This window comes from Rhizopus microsporus, assembly GCF_002708625.1.
Source record: "Rhizopus microsporus ATCC 52813 unplaced genomic scaffold scaffold_5, whole genome shotgun sequence".
Classification (NCBI taxonomy): Eukaryota; Fungi; Mucoromycota; class Mucoromycetes; order Mucorales; family Rhizopodaceae; genus Rhizopus; species Rhizopus microsporus.
In genome coordinates this window covers 81,703-97,196 of record NW_019671920.1, presented here as the reverse complement: position 1 = coordinate 97,196, position 15,494 = coordinate 81,703, and the positions used below count along the sequence as shown (strand labels likewise).

The window sequence follows — 15,494 nt, the reverse complement described above, 5'->3', positions numbered from 1 at the left end:
AAAAAAAAAAAAGTACTTACTTCATCTGTGCCGCATAATCATCTTCAAAACTTCGAGGAATTGAATTATTCGATGACGAACTAGGGATATGACCGGTACTTGTGGTCGTAGTAGGCTGAAAAGTAAAATCATAACCCATATTTGCCGGCGCAGACATTGCCAAAGAATGTGTCGATTCTAAACTACTGCTTGGCACAAACACTGGATGATGGTTATTGTTATTAAACACGACGTCTTGTCTACCATGGCTTAAATCTGTCATGTTGGAAGAAGATCTTCGATGGATATCCATAGGAAAAGCAGACTACGGCCCTCATAAGTTTATGCTTCAATAAAAATTAAACTTACCGTTGGATGTCCAGTCGAGCTAAACGATTCGCTTCTGCCATACATCGGATATTCGGCATTATTATCTTCTTCATAGTCTTGATGAGATAATGAATTCATAAGAAAGGCATCGTTAAAGTCCAGCGGCTCTGAAGAGGGTGAATCTCGGTTATTGCCACTGTTCACATCAGATAATGGATGAGCAGGTGGCAATTGTCCTGTTGCCATCAAATGGTAAGGTGTAGGATGTCTAAGTCTCAGTGGTTGTTGTGATTTTTGTTGTTGTTGCTGTTGTTGTTGCTGTTGTTGTTGCTGTTGCTGTAGCTGTAGCTGCTGTGGCATAGTATTTGAAGTAAACAAAAAAAAAAAGAGAGAAAAAGCAACTCAATGGGTAAAAAATAGAAAGGGACAGTGGAGTACAAAAATATAATGAACTTAGCCAATCAGAATTAAATAAAATGCAAAAATCATTTGCATATAAAAATGTTTGTTTATCAATGAAAGGAGTCGAAGAGGGGGCAAAGGGTTCAGCATTAAACAATACCAAAGAACATATATAAGCTACTTTATATAAATAGCTTACGACTCTCTTTTCTTTCTTTCTCTCTCTCATTCTCTTCAAATGCTTCTCTTGGTCTTCTTTTTTTTCTGTTTTCAGAGATTATTGGCTCTATCCACTTTTAATGTTACGTTACCTGAGCCCAATGCACCTTTTGTTGCAGGACAAATGTTACCTATAAGTTACACCTTACCAGATGATCCAAATCTATTTCGCAGTAAGATATAAAAAAAAAGGAAAAAAGAGATTATTTATTGGTTTATAGCTTTACATCTATCCATTCTCTTTACCACAACTGACCCCTCTCTTAACCATACTGAAGCAGTTATCACTCCAAACGCAGACACATCACAGAGCTTTACTTTCAGAAAGGTTTATAATACTACAGTCTATTATGAACATCAATTGAGTGTAAGCTATATAAAGTAACAAAAAAAAAAGATAAATAACATGCTACATAGTATTCCATTCCGAACAATACACTTCCTGGTCAATACTCTATCGTCTTTGCTGACTCGATCACTGGTGCGAAAGAATCTGTACCAATTACTGTTCGACCTTATGCTCCACCTGCTCCACCTGCTCGTCCTTCTGGGAAACCATTCTTTGTCATCAGTGGAGCCCCTGCATATGTTATGGTTACATTGTCATCAATGACCACTTATTGCTCTCTTGTAGTTTTCATTATTACCTATTTAGCATTATGAATCACGCCCTCCTTCTTCTAGTTATTCTCGTGATTAATAAATATATACATATATATATATTATCAATTCTATCTATAAATTGGACTTCTTTATCATGAGAACTCCTAGCAAAAAACTTCTATGTTACACTCAAGCACTTTAGCTGATACAGATTTCATTATTCTGTATGAAAGAATATGCTCTGTTAATCCTCTCTCATGTAATATTACTTCGTTTTGTTACAGTCTTGTCCGTCTTTAATCACTGTAATTAGGAATACGAATGAGTTAATAGCCATTGCCTTTTATTTTTGGGGAAGTACAGCGATACTTTTTGTCCTATGGAACTTTTGCCCATTTCTGTGGCTAATACAATGTTCCGTGTTTGGAAATATAAAATTAGGCGATAAAAATAACAATGGCCAACACTATGCACCAGAAAATAGGCTAATGCTACGGACGCTTCCTTGGGGCGCTACTTATATTGTCACTTTACAGCCTCACGCTACCAAAGTCTCCCTACCTAATCTAAGGCTACCCAGTGATGTAAGATACTATGTTTTCATAATTACATGTGAACAAACTGGCCTTTGTTGATATAACTGACAACTTAAAATTAGAATAAAAACAACATTTCTTTTTATCTTTTCTTCTTCTTGAAAAAACACAAAACAAGATGGTGACTTTATAAAGTCATGTTCAGCGTGATGCTACGCATTCAAAGGTTTTGCTGGACAACATCATAGATAGTATCTGGAGGTAGCGTTCATAAGATTGGTCTAACTTTTGGTATATTTTTTGGTGCATGTAGTATTCATCTTATTCCTAACATACCTGAATACTATTTTTTTTTTAAAATGCACTACTTTCCCCACACAAAACTAAAAACTTGGAAAGTGATTGAAGCTGTATATGTTTATGACACGAACATCTTGGCTGCACTTTCTTTGATAACATTGAAATATTAAAAGCAGATTTGGTTCAATTCAGAACCGCTCAAGTTTCGCTAAAAAAAACACATTGATCCCATTCTAGAGGATATTATAGTAAGACATTTCTTCAACGTCTTGAGTTTGTTCATTAGCTTTCTTCTTTGCCTTCAGAAACTTGGCAATTTGAATTGTCTTAAACAAGCCACTTCGGATGATACCGAAACTAATGAACAGCAACCTCATAAAGAAAGCATTCATAAATGAAAATGTACATGATGCAGATTCTGGTGTCCAGTTGGAGTCCGCTAGTTTTTCTAGCTTCAAAATCCCTGCCGTCAGTTCAGTCAAAATTTCAAAGTTTTCTGGTAACTTCATGAATGGAGGTGGGCCAGTAAGTCTAACCTACAGAAAAAACGTAAAGAACCTCCAATTGTATTTCTGGCCTGTTCCTATCTTTTTATATATTTTCATTTGTTTTAGAATAGGAAGCGTTTGAATGAAATATCAAACTTCGTGCTCTTCACTAATCAACCGGTTAGTGAGTTCCTCCCCCATCTTATTGTAATCCTAGTGCTCATTCTTTCTCTTCTTTTTTTCTTTTTACGCCTAGACTAATGTGACTGTAACTGAAGGGCAAAAGGCATATCGATTCACGACGCCTGACCACAAATCTGACGACTTACATCGTCCAAAGCTTAGAAAAGTTCAATTGGACATATTAAAAGCCCTAGTATATTTTGAAACGTCTTTTGTATCAGATTATTTCATTACAATGAGCAAGTACAAAGCTTATGAACAAGGCCAGCACAAGAACAGATCTCTTTGTAAAAATGGGTTGCTTGAACATGTAATGTATCTTGAAAGTGAGGATACACAATTGTTTGTACAACATGTGTGGACAGCTGAGATTGATCGATTGACTGATACACTATCTCCAGAAAGAGATGTCGTGCTGACTTGTCGCTTTTTCGTATAAATTGTATAATAAAAACTGCAAAATACGGCTTCCTATTAAAAGACTGTATAATGGAAAGTTTTGTTCTCAAAAGGAGAGGTTATTTTTAATAAGGCTATTTATATGCTCTGTGTCTTTTGTAGATCACATCTTATGTAATTACATTACTATTATTGAAGTTAAAACTCTTTCCATAGAGCATCAAACTGCGCCTGGAACTCTTGAATACAAAGAGGAATATTAGTAATAAGTACATTTTCTCTATTCTTGAAACGAGCCCTAGTATTCAAAAAAAGTGTAAGTTTGAGATTGATCTTGACTGTGATTTTTACCCTTTGGACCAGTTGAAGCTTCCGTTCACTAGTGTTTGACCGTCGACAATGACAAATTTATTATGCATATAGCCCTGACTATATATATATGTACAGTGTTAGAAATTCCAGGGCTTAGACAAATAGGACAAATACTTACGTATGATCTGTCTTAAAGGGTATACCGTATGATTCCGATAATCTCTTTGCATCTGCGCCTTTACCTGCCGCCTGTTGATTATCAGTAATAATTCGAATAGCTACCTTTCGTTTCTTGGCAGCAATGAGTGCATTTGCAATATCATCGTCTGTGAATGCAAATACGCAGATATCCAATGTCTTTGTGGCCGAGTTTAGTACAGAAATGAATGCCTACTTTATAGTATAAGCATTTTCTTGTTCAGCTCTTTTATATATATATATATATATATATATATATACATTACCTTGAAGCTTTCTTTTGAAGGGAAAAAGAAGGCTTTAGCAAAGTAACCATTGGGTAGGGAATTGGATGAGGTCATGTCTAGGAAATATTTGTGGATTGTCTTGGCACCTGCTCCTTCTTTTACAACAGAAAGAGCTGTTTCGTTGGACGGTACGACTTGATCGCCGTTCTTCTTCTTACGAGGCGATTTCTTTTTCTTGGGTGTATCCATGACAGGCACAATGGCATTTACATCATCATCATCTACTTTAGGTGGTACATAATCATCATCCGAGTCGCCAGATTCATCTTCAAAGTCCTCTTCCTCCTCACGCCACGATAAATCATCGTCATCATCTATTCGTTGGCTCTTCTTTTCTTCCTTTACTGGCTTTTCGGACATAGGATACTTGTCCCCGTTCAAGGCCAATTCAACAGCAGATACTACACAGACTTGCATCCATTCGACCAAAGCACGCTCTCGATCAAAGTGACACGCCTTGGATGCACTCTCAAAGATCGTATTCACTGTTCGTAGCGTATTGCTTGGACTATTGGATTTATTGGATATTAGCCTTTTGATATGCTGGGATGCTTCTTGCTTCAGCTCTGCGTCACTGGAAATGCTATGCGCGCATCGCATCGACTGATAGAAAACAGCTTAAAAAAATTTTTTTTTCACTCTTTGTTCTTATAGTCGTACCTTATCCAGAAAGGCATTGAAGTTATTATCCTTGAAATCTTTAATAGAAAGCGCAGGTGGCTTTGGTATACAAAATAGTTGGTATAGTTGATCCATTTTTTTCTTCAGGAAAGAGTAAAAGAAAAAGAAAATAGTAAAAGGGCTAAAGAGTATATATAGTAGTAATGAGCCTCAATTTGTGTAACTGAAAGTGGTTTAATGAAAGTTTGTGTTCTGCAACTTTACTATATTGAGCATACAAGACTTTTCCGTTACTAGTGTTTAGGCTTTCTTTATACGTAATGCTCAATGACGAACCCAAAGACTATAAAAGGGTTTTGCTAAGGGCGAGCATGATTTACTGCTCTGTTAAGTTATTGTTTGAAGCAAGCAAACTAACTGTCTATGGTCGCAGCAGTTCAAACATAAAATTCATCCGTATCCACAATACGGCTTTTCCCATCAGATTTCTTGGCGATTTCTTTACGTTTTGTCTTTCAGAGGCACATCCGGAAAAGCAATCTACTGTTAACATGCGCTCTTATACCTTCCCCTATGATTCACGGTATTTTTACTCATAACTCATCCGTCTAATACACACCTTTTTTCTTTCAGGTATATCCGTTCTACAATATACACAAAGGTACCTCTCCTGGAATTGATTATAAGCCCCCAGTTTTTTTTTTATGTGTGAACTTTTAATAAAGGTAACAAAAGAAACAAAGCGATGGTTCAAATAGAAATAGATCAACTACTGATCCAAGGATTCACGTGGAAAAATGCTAAATTCATTGTTTTAGTTATCTTCTTGACGAACCTTTTTGTTTCCATTTTTGCTTTTTATATTCTACGTTTTTCATAAACTCATTTGACAAGGATAGCTTCGCCTTTATACCACATTATTTAAAGTCATTCGTTAACTTGTTTGGTTTCTCTAGGCTGATTTTCATTAGCTTTCAGATAAAGATGATTCCAACAGTATTCATCTTGATTGTAGGGCAGACTGATATATGAATGAAAAAGTTTTGGATTGCCCTGGAAAAGATATATGCAAGCTAAATGTGATCAATTACTACAGGTTTCTTTACTGAGCCTAGACGTACTTCATCTATAGACAAACGACTGCCACATCACCCAAGAACTAATGGAATGTTTTTATTATAAGCCATGGTTTTATTACATTACTTTTGTGGTAGTTTGTCTTGTACTACTCTGCCTATCAGGACAAACGAAATGTCTCAGTGCTTAGCATTACCTAGCTCAAAGAAACAAACATTTAATCGAACAGATCATGTATATATCAATCCTTAAAAGGCTAGTATCAGTTAATGCGTGTCTCTTTCTGAATCATCCAATCGATAACATATTAAAGTTTTCTTTTTTCTGCAGATGGTTTCGGAGTAAATGGAAACAGATATGGTTGAGTTTCGAATGCATTGACTTTAAGCAGCAAACAACAACATATGCTCTTTAAGGGAAATTTAATTCTTTCTATTGTTTCTTTATCAATGAATGAAACTTTTCATTCTCTCATGTTCAACAAAGATGTACTATTTTCGAATTTGAAATAAACAAAGAGTCATATGTAACTTGTCATCCATTCATGCTTCCAATCTTGTGCCAGTCTATGCAAAAAAAAAAGGCCGTTTTATATCATTTATTCTTTTATAAAGGATAAATGCTTAGTCATGTACTTTATATCCCTATTCATACTTTTTCAAATAGTTTCGTTATAAAGCATACTTTTCAACAAACAAAAAATGACAATGATTATTGTAGATCCTTATCTGAAACTCTTTTTATGCAGACCTGTTCTAGACAAGATAAGCTTTGTTACGATTCTACTTTGAACAATGATTGGGTTTGAAGCAAGAAAAATTTGAATAAGGTTTATCAATGTTGAATGTAGTTCAAACATGTTTGCTTCACACACAAAAGTTACACAATGGGCGTATTCTTTTTATACACAATAATGACGAATCCCCGAAGCTTCACTTTTTAGAACGCCCATTGTGTGTGTCATGTGATGAAGGACGCGTTCATTTTCAAAATAGCAAACATGTTTCTTTAGTTTAAGCGTATGAGAACGCGAGATTGTTTCTTTATGTTTTTGTAATAGTGAAAAAAAATATGGTCATTCTCCGAGAGGCCGTGTCTCAGGCAATTTTTTTTGAGAAATTAGCCGGAGAATGAATTAAGCCAATAATACAAGCAGAATAGTTTCACCCTATTTCATCATATCGTCTTACCAAGTACGCACAGACAATTTGACACACACACATAAAGCAATGGCTGCTATTTCGTTTATAAACCGGTTAATTTGATATTCAGAATTTTACCCTTTTTTTTTTATATAATTTGTATTTTTGTGAAAAGGGAAAAAATGGAGAATAGTTACTACACATTAACACCAACCTCTTCACAGACGTTTGCTTCCGAAGACAAACAAGAGAATGATAATGTTATCGACTGGCCACTGCCTACTCCCAGTCAATCGAGTAACGCTTTTCTACATGTATTGGCCCCTTCCGAGCTCAATATGTCCAATTTGATGGATCATTCGATATGGCCGTTAACAAATGCGGCGACACCATCCACCAGTACATCGACAAACGCGAGCACAAATTATATGGATACATTTAATCCTTTATTCACAAACGCTTCGAGTTGGTTACCTGAAGTCAAACAAGAGTGGCCACTACAGCATTTTTCTCTAGATCAACCCAAAAGACCACAGGTCATGATGTTTCCTCCAACACCACCCGAGAGCGCACCACTGACACTTATAAATGAAGAAGGACCTAAAAATATGGGCTTCAATCCTATCGTGTACCCTCTCTCACGCCGAAAATCAGCTCGTGAGATCACTCCACCGCCTTCAGCCAGCAACAGTCCACCCAAGAACTGTTTAGCCATCAAACGCACTGTTCGTCGAAAATCAGACGAGACATACAACAAGCCTACTCGCACCTACCGTCGTCGGGCTTCTTCGCATCCTTCTGTCGCTTCTGTTGTTTCACTGACAGCTCATGAACCAGCAACACTCTACATCAATGGTGTTGAACACATCAATTTTCTCTATTCGCATGAACGACAAGTAAGAGAATACACCATTCGCACCGATGTCGAGAGCGTCAATATGGACGACGTACCAGAAGACTTTCGTGGTCAAAATGCTGTAAGTGATGTCATAATACGGTCATTGAATATAATGATTTAATGAATGATAGATCTATCCTAGAGCCAACGTGCCCAGAGAGGAATATGATGGAAACAGATGGGAATATGAAACAACTTGTAACAGATTGGGTTGGCAACTCTGCTGGTTAAACAGAAGTCAACTCTCCGGTCGTCGTGGTCTCATCCAGAGAGCTGTGGATTCTTATCGCAATCGTCATGCCGAAATGCGTTCGCGTCGTGTAACCCGTCAAGAAAAATTGGCAAATGGTACACTTAGAAAACGAAGAGTTAAAAAGTCAAACGATGGAGTTTTCATGTAATTCATCCTAATCCTATACATTTTTTTTCTTTGCATTTTCCTTTTTTTTTTTAATTAAAACATTGTAAATACACCAAAAAGAGCAAGTCCAGAACTTTGTTTGTTTACCACGTTTTTTTAAGTATGTCATATCATACGTTTATTGACAGCCGTGTTTTATGATGCCATCTCATTGGATATAGTTGATGTCATTTAGTGTTTTATTCATATGATTTACAATGCAAAACGGACCTTCTTTGCCTTTTTTGTTTCCTAAGCAACGCAAAATAAAACAATGAGTTTCTATAACAACAAGCTATGGGTTCACATACCACAGGATTTTCTTTTTCTCGCATTGTTTTTATCTTTTGTTTTCTTGATTCAGCCTTCTTTTTCTTTTTGGATTCGAGATACTCTCGTTTCACTTGTTCCTGTGCAGAACGATTAGCTTCATTTTAAGTTTCCCTTTATTTATTACCAATTGCTCTTTCTTATCTTCTTTCTTTTGCTCCTTTTGTGCTTCCTTTTCTTCAATTATTTTGGCAACTTGCAGCTATATGCAAACATTTGAGTGAGAGGGAAAATGGATGTCATTTATGCTTACTCTTTTGGCAAGCTTTTTGTTTTCTCTTTCTGCTTCTTTTCCAGCTGCTTGTTCAATCAATTCCAACATGGCATTCTAAAACTTGTTTAATCTAAAAATGATTTAGATCTTGATCTTGTCTTACTTTATTGCTCAAAAACTTTGGATTATCTAACTCTCCTCTTGATTTCTTTTTATGCTTTGCGATCTTGGTTTTCTTTGAGGGTATCTTTTTCTAGGAAAAAAAATGTATATATTTAGTTTATATACACAAATCAGGTCATATCAATGTTACATTGCTCATGTTGAAAGGAATGGAGAACTTGACAATTCATTGAAAGAGTGGCTTTGATTCCACGTTTTAAATCCCGGTACATTCAAAGTCAATTTTTAAAAAATCAACTTTTGCAACTGATAAAGTAAACTATCATGGTCACACGAGTATGCCATCATGGTACAATGGGACAGAGGAGATGAGATAGGCAGGGAAAGAGGAAAAAAGAGAGATAGAGAAAGAAGGAAGGAGGATTAAGTTACAGGATTTTGGTCTTAATTGGTACGGTTGAAAATTTGTTATGTAAACACGAATATATGAAGTGTTGAACGCGTTACACGAGTAAATGATCTTGGTTGTTGTTATCAACCTTTTCTTTGTTTTTTCGAACTTGTACTACAATAAAAAGACAATAAAATAACTGAATATAAAAAATTTTGGTCTTCATCTACTTGAGTGAGCCGAGAGACAGAGCAGAAACAAGAAAAGGACGAGGAGGGCGGGAACAACCAAGATCACTTACTCGTGTAATGTGTTTAACACTTCATACATTCGTGTTTACATAACACTACACTTCGTAAGACGTGATCTTCGTTGTTAATCCTCTGTTGATCGTCCCTATTTGTGCCCATTTATCACCTTCGAACTTAGTTGTTTCCCTGGCGTATTATTTGAGTTTGTTCTTAAGCTGCATTTTGGAAGAGGCTTCCGGTTCGAGCTGAATATCTTCTTGTAATTCTGGTTGCTCGCCTCTGAGTTCTTGATTTCTGAATCTCTCACGGATTTCTTGCAACTCTCTAATTTCTTCGGCTGTAAGTACTTCATTTGTGATATCTGACATAATGGTTCCATAGTGTGCGGCTTTGAAAGGTATAAAGGGAATACAGTGAAAATTTTATTTAATTACATATAATACTGAAAATAAAGCGCTCTAACCACACCCGAAGCCGGAGTGGAGCCAACAGCGATTGTATCTTTGACATTCATGCAACATTCAATTTCCGAGACCTAATGAATCATTTAGGTTTGGTTAAATTGATATTCTTTTCGTGACACATATTCATTAAAACACAAAAAGACGCTTCTGTTTTTATTCAAATAAGGACCAACCTTTTCTCTAATTCCTTCATTTGCGTGCGTGCATATATGCTTTCATATGTTGACAACTTTTTCCTTTCTTGTTTCTGGTTTTTATTTCTTTTACATCTTGCTAAACAAAGTTATAGTAAGCTAATAAATTCATAAATCATCATAAGTGTTATAAGGAGGAGATGCGTAAATGGAGGCTGCTTGTTTTCGTTTATCTTCATAAGCCAATCGTTCTGTTCGTTTCATAACTACTTTTAGAGTAGTAGGTTGAGGTATCGTCGAATCCTTCATCATTGCTGTCATGATTGATCGGTAGTGAGGTGTAAGTGAGTCAATGTACCGCTTGAACAGTGAAGGCTCACTCAGATTCATGTTGGCATTTGTAGAATAAGTGTAAAACTTTTGGTTATAATTTTGAATGGTATCATAATCTTTCATTTTTAAATTAAGCAGGTATCCTATATATCGTTCTTGACGCGGAGTCGCCAACTTGGCTTGATCTGAATATTGATTCAAGTAGGCTTGTCTGGCTTCGGCCCATGTCATGTGCTTATTGTTGATTAGATGATTTTGAACCCAGGACAGACGATTAGGAGGCACGGCGTGCACAAGTAACGCCCTCCACACAAGACCGATTGACATATTGGCAGATTGAGCAAAGGTTCTGGCGTACATCTCAAATTGGTCCAGAAATTCTTGTGCTGACAATGCTCCCTGCGAGGCCTTGGCCGTAGGTGTAACCAAGGGCATTGTTGTCGTCGTCGTTGTTAGTGTTGTCACTTGTTTGTCTTCTAACCTTGTTATTCCGAATATACCTTCTGCGACATCTGAACATGATCAAATATTAGTGATAAATACAAAATCAATATATGAATTAATGCGCACCTTCTTCAATTACAGGACGATCCAAGTCATCTGTGTTTGCCATCACGATCCGTTCTTCCTTGTCCTTTTGTACGTAATGAAAAGATGAATCAGGGTGCTTCATGCTCTTTATGATAGACATCAGAGCACCAAGACGATCAAACCGATTTACTAAGTTATACAATATCTTCTTTGAACTATCATTTGACGCTTGGAATGTAGATTCAAGTTCTTTAGCGCAGCATAAAAACAGATCCGCAGCCTGAACGAGGGATCGCGTCATGTTTAATAAGTTCTCCCGTTGTGACAGTTTATTATATGGATCAAAGTTATTCATGAGTAAATAAATAATGAAAAAGAAAAAAGAAATAAAAATAAAAAAAGGGCTTTTTATAACTTTTTTATTTATTTATTTTGTTTTCTTTGTTCAGTTTAGCATAATGAAATCTATTTAAAGGGATACCTCAGCAGCCCTATTCCTTCTTCACTTTCTTTCACTTTTTTATTCATTCTCTGATTTCCCTTTTCAAAGGAAAACAAAGCAGGAGAGAAGGAAGGGAATACATTCCATAAACGAAAAAAAAAAAAAATTGTAGAGTTCAATTTAGCATGAAATAAAAGGATAAATTAAATCAATGAAATTTAAAATGATTGGCCCATGCACGCGCCTATCCTTTTTTTATATTTTATTCGATATGTTTACCTTAGGCCGTGTGTCTAGAATGACTAGACACAATCTATTCACAAAGATACCCATTCGTACATACATTAGGCCTCATTACTATGACAATTCATTATCAAAAGCAATGAAACAACAGCAAAACCCTTTTCGACGCATCGGTCGTTTTTTGGACGAAATGGATCATAAAAAGGTACTGTGGACAATGATTGGTACCAATGTTGTCGTCTTTTGTTGCTGGCAATATGCAAAGGACTCTTATAAACAATTTGGTGACTCACGCTGGCTGGACTTTATGTGTCGTCACTTTACTCTAAACAAGACATCGATGGATGCAAGTCAGTATCATACCTTGCTTACCTCCACCTTTTCACATTCCTCATTGCCTCACCTGGCAATGAACATGTTTGTTCTACAGTCCATGGGTGAAGGTGTATTAACGGCCATAGGCACCTCTCGCTTCTTATTGCTTTATACAGGTGCTGGCATAGTCGCTTCACTCAGTTCGTTAGTCTACTCAAAATACATTCGACCCTTGCTGGAAACAAACAAGTTTGGTTATAGACAAAATATGAATACATTATCATTAGGAGCATCTGGATCGCTCATGGGTCTCGCCAGCTTTTTTGCAGCTGCATGTAAGTTGTTGTGTGGATGGTGACATTGGTACACTAAACATTGTATTGCATATTTGTAGTTCCAAAAACTACCTTTTATGTATTCTTTATCATTCCCATGCCTGCTCTTGCTTGTGTAGGCTTGTTTGCTGCAGTTGATGTCTATCTAGCAAGTACATTAAATGTAAGTGACAGTAGATTTTTAAAAGAACATGATCCTAATTCATTGTTTATAGAGCGGTATTCTTGATAGTGCAGCTCATGTGGGTGGTGCTGTGTATGGGCTAGGTTACTGGTTCTTGAGAGTTAAGCCAATGTTGAGGACTGGTCGATGGAGATTTTGATGAGTGTGTGTATAAAGTAATGAGTGTGTGTAAGTAAAATAAAAAAAATGGTATACGTAGTTTGTTCCTCTTTTCCTCTTTGATGAATTGAAAGAGAAAGAGGAAAGAAAGCGTCGTGGCGATCCACTCGCAAGTTCATCCTCTCCTTTCTTTCCTTTAAATCATTCTTTGAATGCTTTTTGGATATCGTATTAGGCTGACTCCCCCCTCTCCTTCTTTTGCTACTTGTCGTAAATTGCTTTTTCATTGGAACGCTGTGAGAGGCTGTAAGAGAAACTTTTTTCAGTTTTATATTACCAAGCATTCTTTTTAGTGCAGATTTACCTATGGTTGCTACAGTTACACAACAAAGGAGTCTTAGGAGGTCATTGATGTAGCCTTTCCTGTATACGCCAACCCAAGTTACTCCTAACATCCCCTTTTTCAGCATTCTCTGCCCTTGATAAAAAGAAAAAGAGGGAAATTTTTAATTTTGATTTTGTGGAATGAAACGTTATTCAGTAATACAACAGCTTTAAATTACTCCAATTCGTATGAGTCTGTTTTTTATCTAGGGCAGTTTTAGGGGTGTACAAAGGGGATCATTGTCGTTAGCATTCATAAAGATCAACTAATGTCAAGAAATGTCTTTATAATTTGTTGTCGTGTCTAAACCAACCCTGATTTGCGCGTCCAATGCTCTCACTTGATTTCTGAGCCACACACTTTATGTTCCTTTATGGTAATAATACAAATAGAAACACTCTTCTTTACGTCTTTCTACCGGCGCGTTAAAGAACACACTGCCGTTATGAACAGCGTGTGCTCTTCGCTTTGGCCCAGATTGAGCAAGAGAAGTGGACTCACAAAAGGCCTTGAAGCTCCTCTTTATACTATCAGAGGCATATCTTCTTTAGCCAGCGAAAACGGAGAGTATATTGTAGAACAAAATCTGAGTGATCAAAGGTAGTCCTTCACTATTCTCGAGAAGTTCCAAGAAATAGTAATTAGCAAAGATAGATATAGTGTATACTAATTGAGTAATGTGACCAACTATTTCTTGGATCAAGGTGTTAATCAAAGGTGTTTTGATCACCAAATTTTTCTCAACTGCATCTTTGGGCTTTGAAAGCTTTGTTATTGCCTTGTTCATAGGACACAACTTGCTGGAAAAACGGACGTGATCAGTCCACTACAAGAAGGACAACGAACTTGCTTTTTGCTTACTATTTAATGCCTTGTTCTATTCATTTTCCCTTTAAAGTACTTCAATTTTATCGACCTTACTCTTATATTTCTTAGCGACTCTGACGGGAGCAGAAGTACAACTAATGGAAGGAGTGGGAACGGTTAATACAAATTTGATACTTGTATGAGTTGAGGTTCCTGAGCGTAGATTAAGAAAAGTTTTTATATTGAATAAATAAGGCGATTCATTCATTGAACTAAAAGCTCATCAATGGTTATTGTATATGTTCGTAACCTACCAAATTCAGGCATAATTGCCTATAATTCATTTCCAAAGGTTTAACCGGCTTAGCACAGTGCTTAAAGTATGTCAAAGCATGATGGTTTAAAAGAGTTAACGATGAAATGCAGCGATTTGTATCAATAACATAATATGTGCGCAACACAATCAACTTTTAAAAACGAAAAAAAAGAAATCATAACTTGTATAGCTTAGTTCTTAGATTTATCTTGTCTCATCGTTTCTACTTTTCTTCACAGAAGAGCATTTCATCTTTATCTACATTGTTAATAACAAACATTAAACTTTGTGCACATTTAAAATAAGCGAATTTACCATCATGCATTTTGTACACACCGGAAGGTGTGCATGCTGGCTGTTCGGCTTCAGCGAATCCTTTGCAGGCTCAGTGTAGAACTAATTAATAGCTAATAGTTAAACAGAGTTCTTCTTTTTCAGCCTTAACTTGACGTTTTGAAGGGAACGCTGAAGCCTTACAAGACCAACCATGCGGGTCCTTGTCATCGGAATGACGCAGTCCATTACCTGCGTCATTACATAGGTGTTGTGATGGTTGTACTCCATCACATACAGCTTTGGCAACAAGTCTATGTCGCTAAATGTTAAGATCATCTTTTTAAAAAAAAAATACAACTCACCTTCTACTATTACTCCACAGACAAGTACATCACAGTAGCTCTTGCTTTTGGCCTTGTTGATGGTCGTCTTCATCTAGTTTCCCAGTTGGACCAAGTCGCCCTTGTGTCTTTGTTCTTCCCTTCCGTCAACTTTCATTTCAATAATGAGGGTTGGACACTCCTCACTGTGTGCTCCCACGCCATAGTCAACAAATGTTGACTTTGTTCTTACTCTGATATGGCAATTTGCCTGGTTCTTCCTTTCCAAATTGTTGTCAAGAAGCGGCTCTGCCAACGCATTGTCCAGGAGGGAGTTTATCAGGAGCTCCTTATATGTTTGCTCTGCAGTAGGCCTTTTTGAGGTTTCCTATTTGTACAGCAATCAGCATTATGTACAAACTTTCATACAACACATCGGTCGTATTTACCTTATAATCATATCATCTTGTTGTAAAAGATTGGTTGAAGAAAGAACAACAAAAAAAGGCTGACCACAAAAGGAGATATCCTTATAGTTGTATTATGCTCAATTCTCATTGGCAATGATTAATGCACGTAATAATCCTATTTGTATATAAAGATGATACTGCTCGTCATAATGAACTT

The 15,494-nt window shown here is 36.6% G+C and overlaps 6 protein-coding genes across 6 annotated transcripts; 3 read left to right on the top strand and 3 right to left on the bottom strand.

The window, feature by feature from the left end:
- The first annotated feature begins 833 nt into the window (after nucleotides 1-833).
- RHIMIDRAFT_277490 (uncharacterized protein) lies at nucleotides 834-1,625 on the top strand. The gene is made up of 3 exons (XM_023612692.1): nucleotides 834-1,103; nucleotides 1,152-1,297; nucleotides 1,348-1,625. Exons 1-3 carry the CDS (start codon nucleotides 950-952, stop codon nucleotides 1,591-1,593), a joined length of 546 nt encoding a protein of 181 aa, XP_023467573.1. The 5' UTR covers nucleotides 834-949; the 3' UTR covers nucleotides 1,594-1,625.
- Nucleotides 1,626-3,427: 1,802 nt separating this feature from the next.
- Nucleotides 3,428-5,065, bottom strand: RHIMIDRAFT_277488 (phospholipase D/nuclease). The gene is made up of 4 exons (XM_023612691.1): nucleotides 4,216-5,065; nucleotides 3,930-4,141; nucleotides 3,791-3,868; nucleotides 3,428-3,737 (listed from the first exon to the last, which is right to left on the bottom strand). The coding sequence occupies exons 1-4, from the start codon at nucleotides 4,834-4,836 to the stop codon at nucleotides 3,638-3,640; spliced, it is 1,011 nt and encodes a 336-aa protein (XP_023467572.1). The 5' UTR covers nucleotides 4,837-5,065; the 3' UTR covers nucleotides 3,428-3,637.
- Nucleotides 5,066-7,221: 2,156 nt separating this feature from the next.
- On the top strand, nucleotides 7,222-8,405 carry RHIMIDRAFT_111128 (uncharacterized protein). The gene has a single exon (XM_023605246.1). The coding sequence runs from the start codon at nucleotides 7,259-7,261 to the stop codon at nucleotides 8,093-8,095; it is 837 nt and encodes a 278-aa protein (XP_023467571.1). The 5' UTR covers nucleotides 7,222-7,258; the 3' UTR covers nucleotides 8,096-8,405.
- Nucleotides 8,406-8,587: 182 nt separating this feature from the next.
- On the bottom strand, nucleotides 8,588-9,240 carry RHIMIDRAFT_235856 (uncharacterized protein; the record flags this gene model as incomplete). Its single annotated transcript, XM_023608429.1, has 6 exons — nucleotides 8,588-8,626; nucleotides 8,686-8,784; nucleotides 8,832-8,906; nucleotides 8,958-9,032; nucleotides 9,082-9,171; nucleotides 9,232-9,240. The coding sequence occupies 6 exons, from the start codon at nucleotides 9,238-9,240 to the stop codon at nucleotides 8,588-8,590; spliced, it is 387 nt and encodes a 128-aa protein (XP_023467570.1).
- Nucleotides 9,241-10,136: 896 nt separating this feature from the next.
- On the bottom strand, nucleotides 10,137-11,508 carry RHIMIDRAFT_312220 (uncharacterized protein). The gene is made up of 2 exons (XM_023614789.1): nucleotides 11,185-11,508; nucleotides 10,137-11,126 (listed from the first exon to the last, which is right to left on the bottom strand). Exons 1-2 carry the CDS (start codon nucleotides 11,498-11,500, stop codon nucleotides 10,450-10,452), a joined length of 993 nt encoding a protein of 330 aa, XP_023467569.1. The 5' UTR covers nucleotides 11,501-11,508; the 3' UTR covers nucleotides 10,137-10,449.
- Nucleotides 11,509-11,704: 196 nt separating this feature from the next.
- Nucleotides 11,705-12,718, top strand: RHIMIDRAFT_277483 (uncharacterized protein). The gene is made up of 2 exons (XM_023612690.1): nucleotides 11,705-12,480; nucleotides 12,540-12,718. Exons 1-2 carry the CDS (start codon nucleotides 11,886-11,888, stop codon nucleotides 12,707-12,709), a joined length of 765 nt encoding a protein of 254 aa, XP_023467568.1. The 5' UTR covers nucleotides 11,705-11,885; the 3' UTR covers nucleotides 12,710-12,718.
- The last annotated feature ends 2,776 nt before the right edge of the window (nucleotides 12,719-15,494 follow it).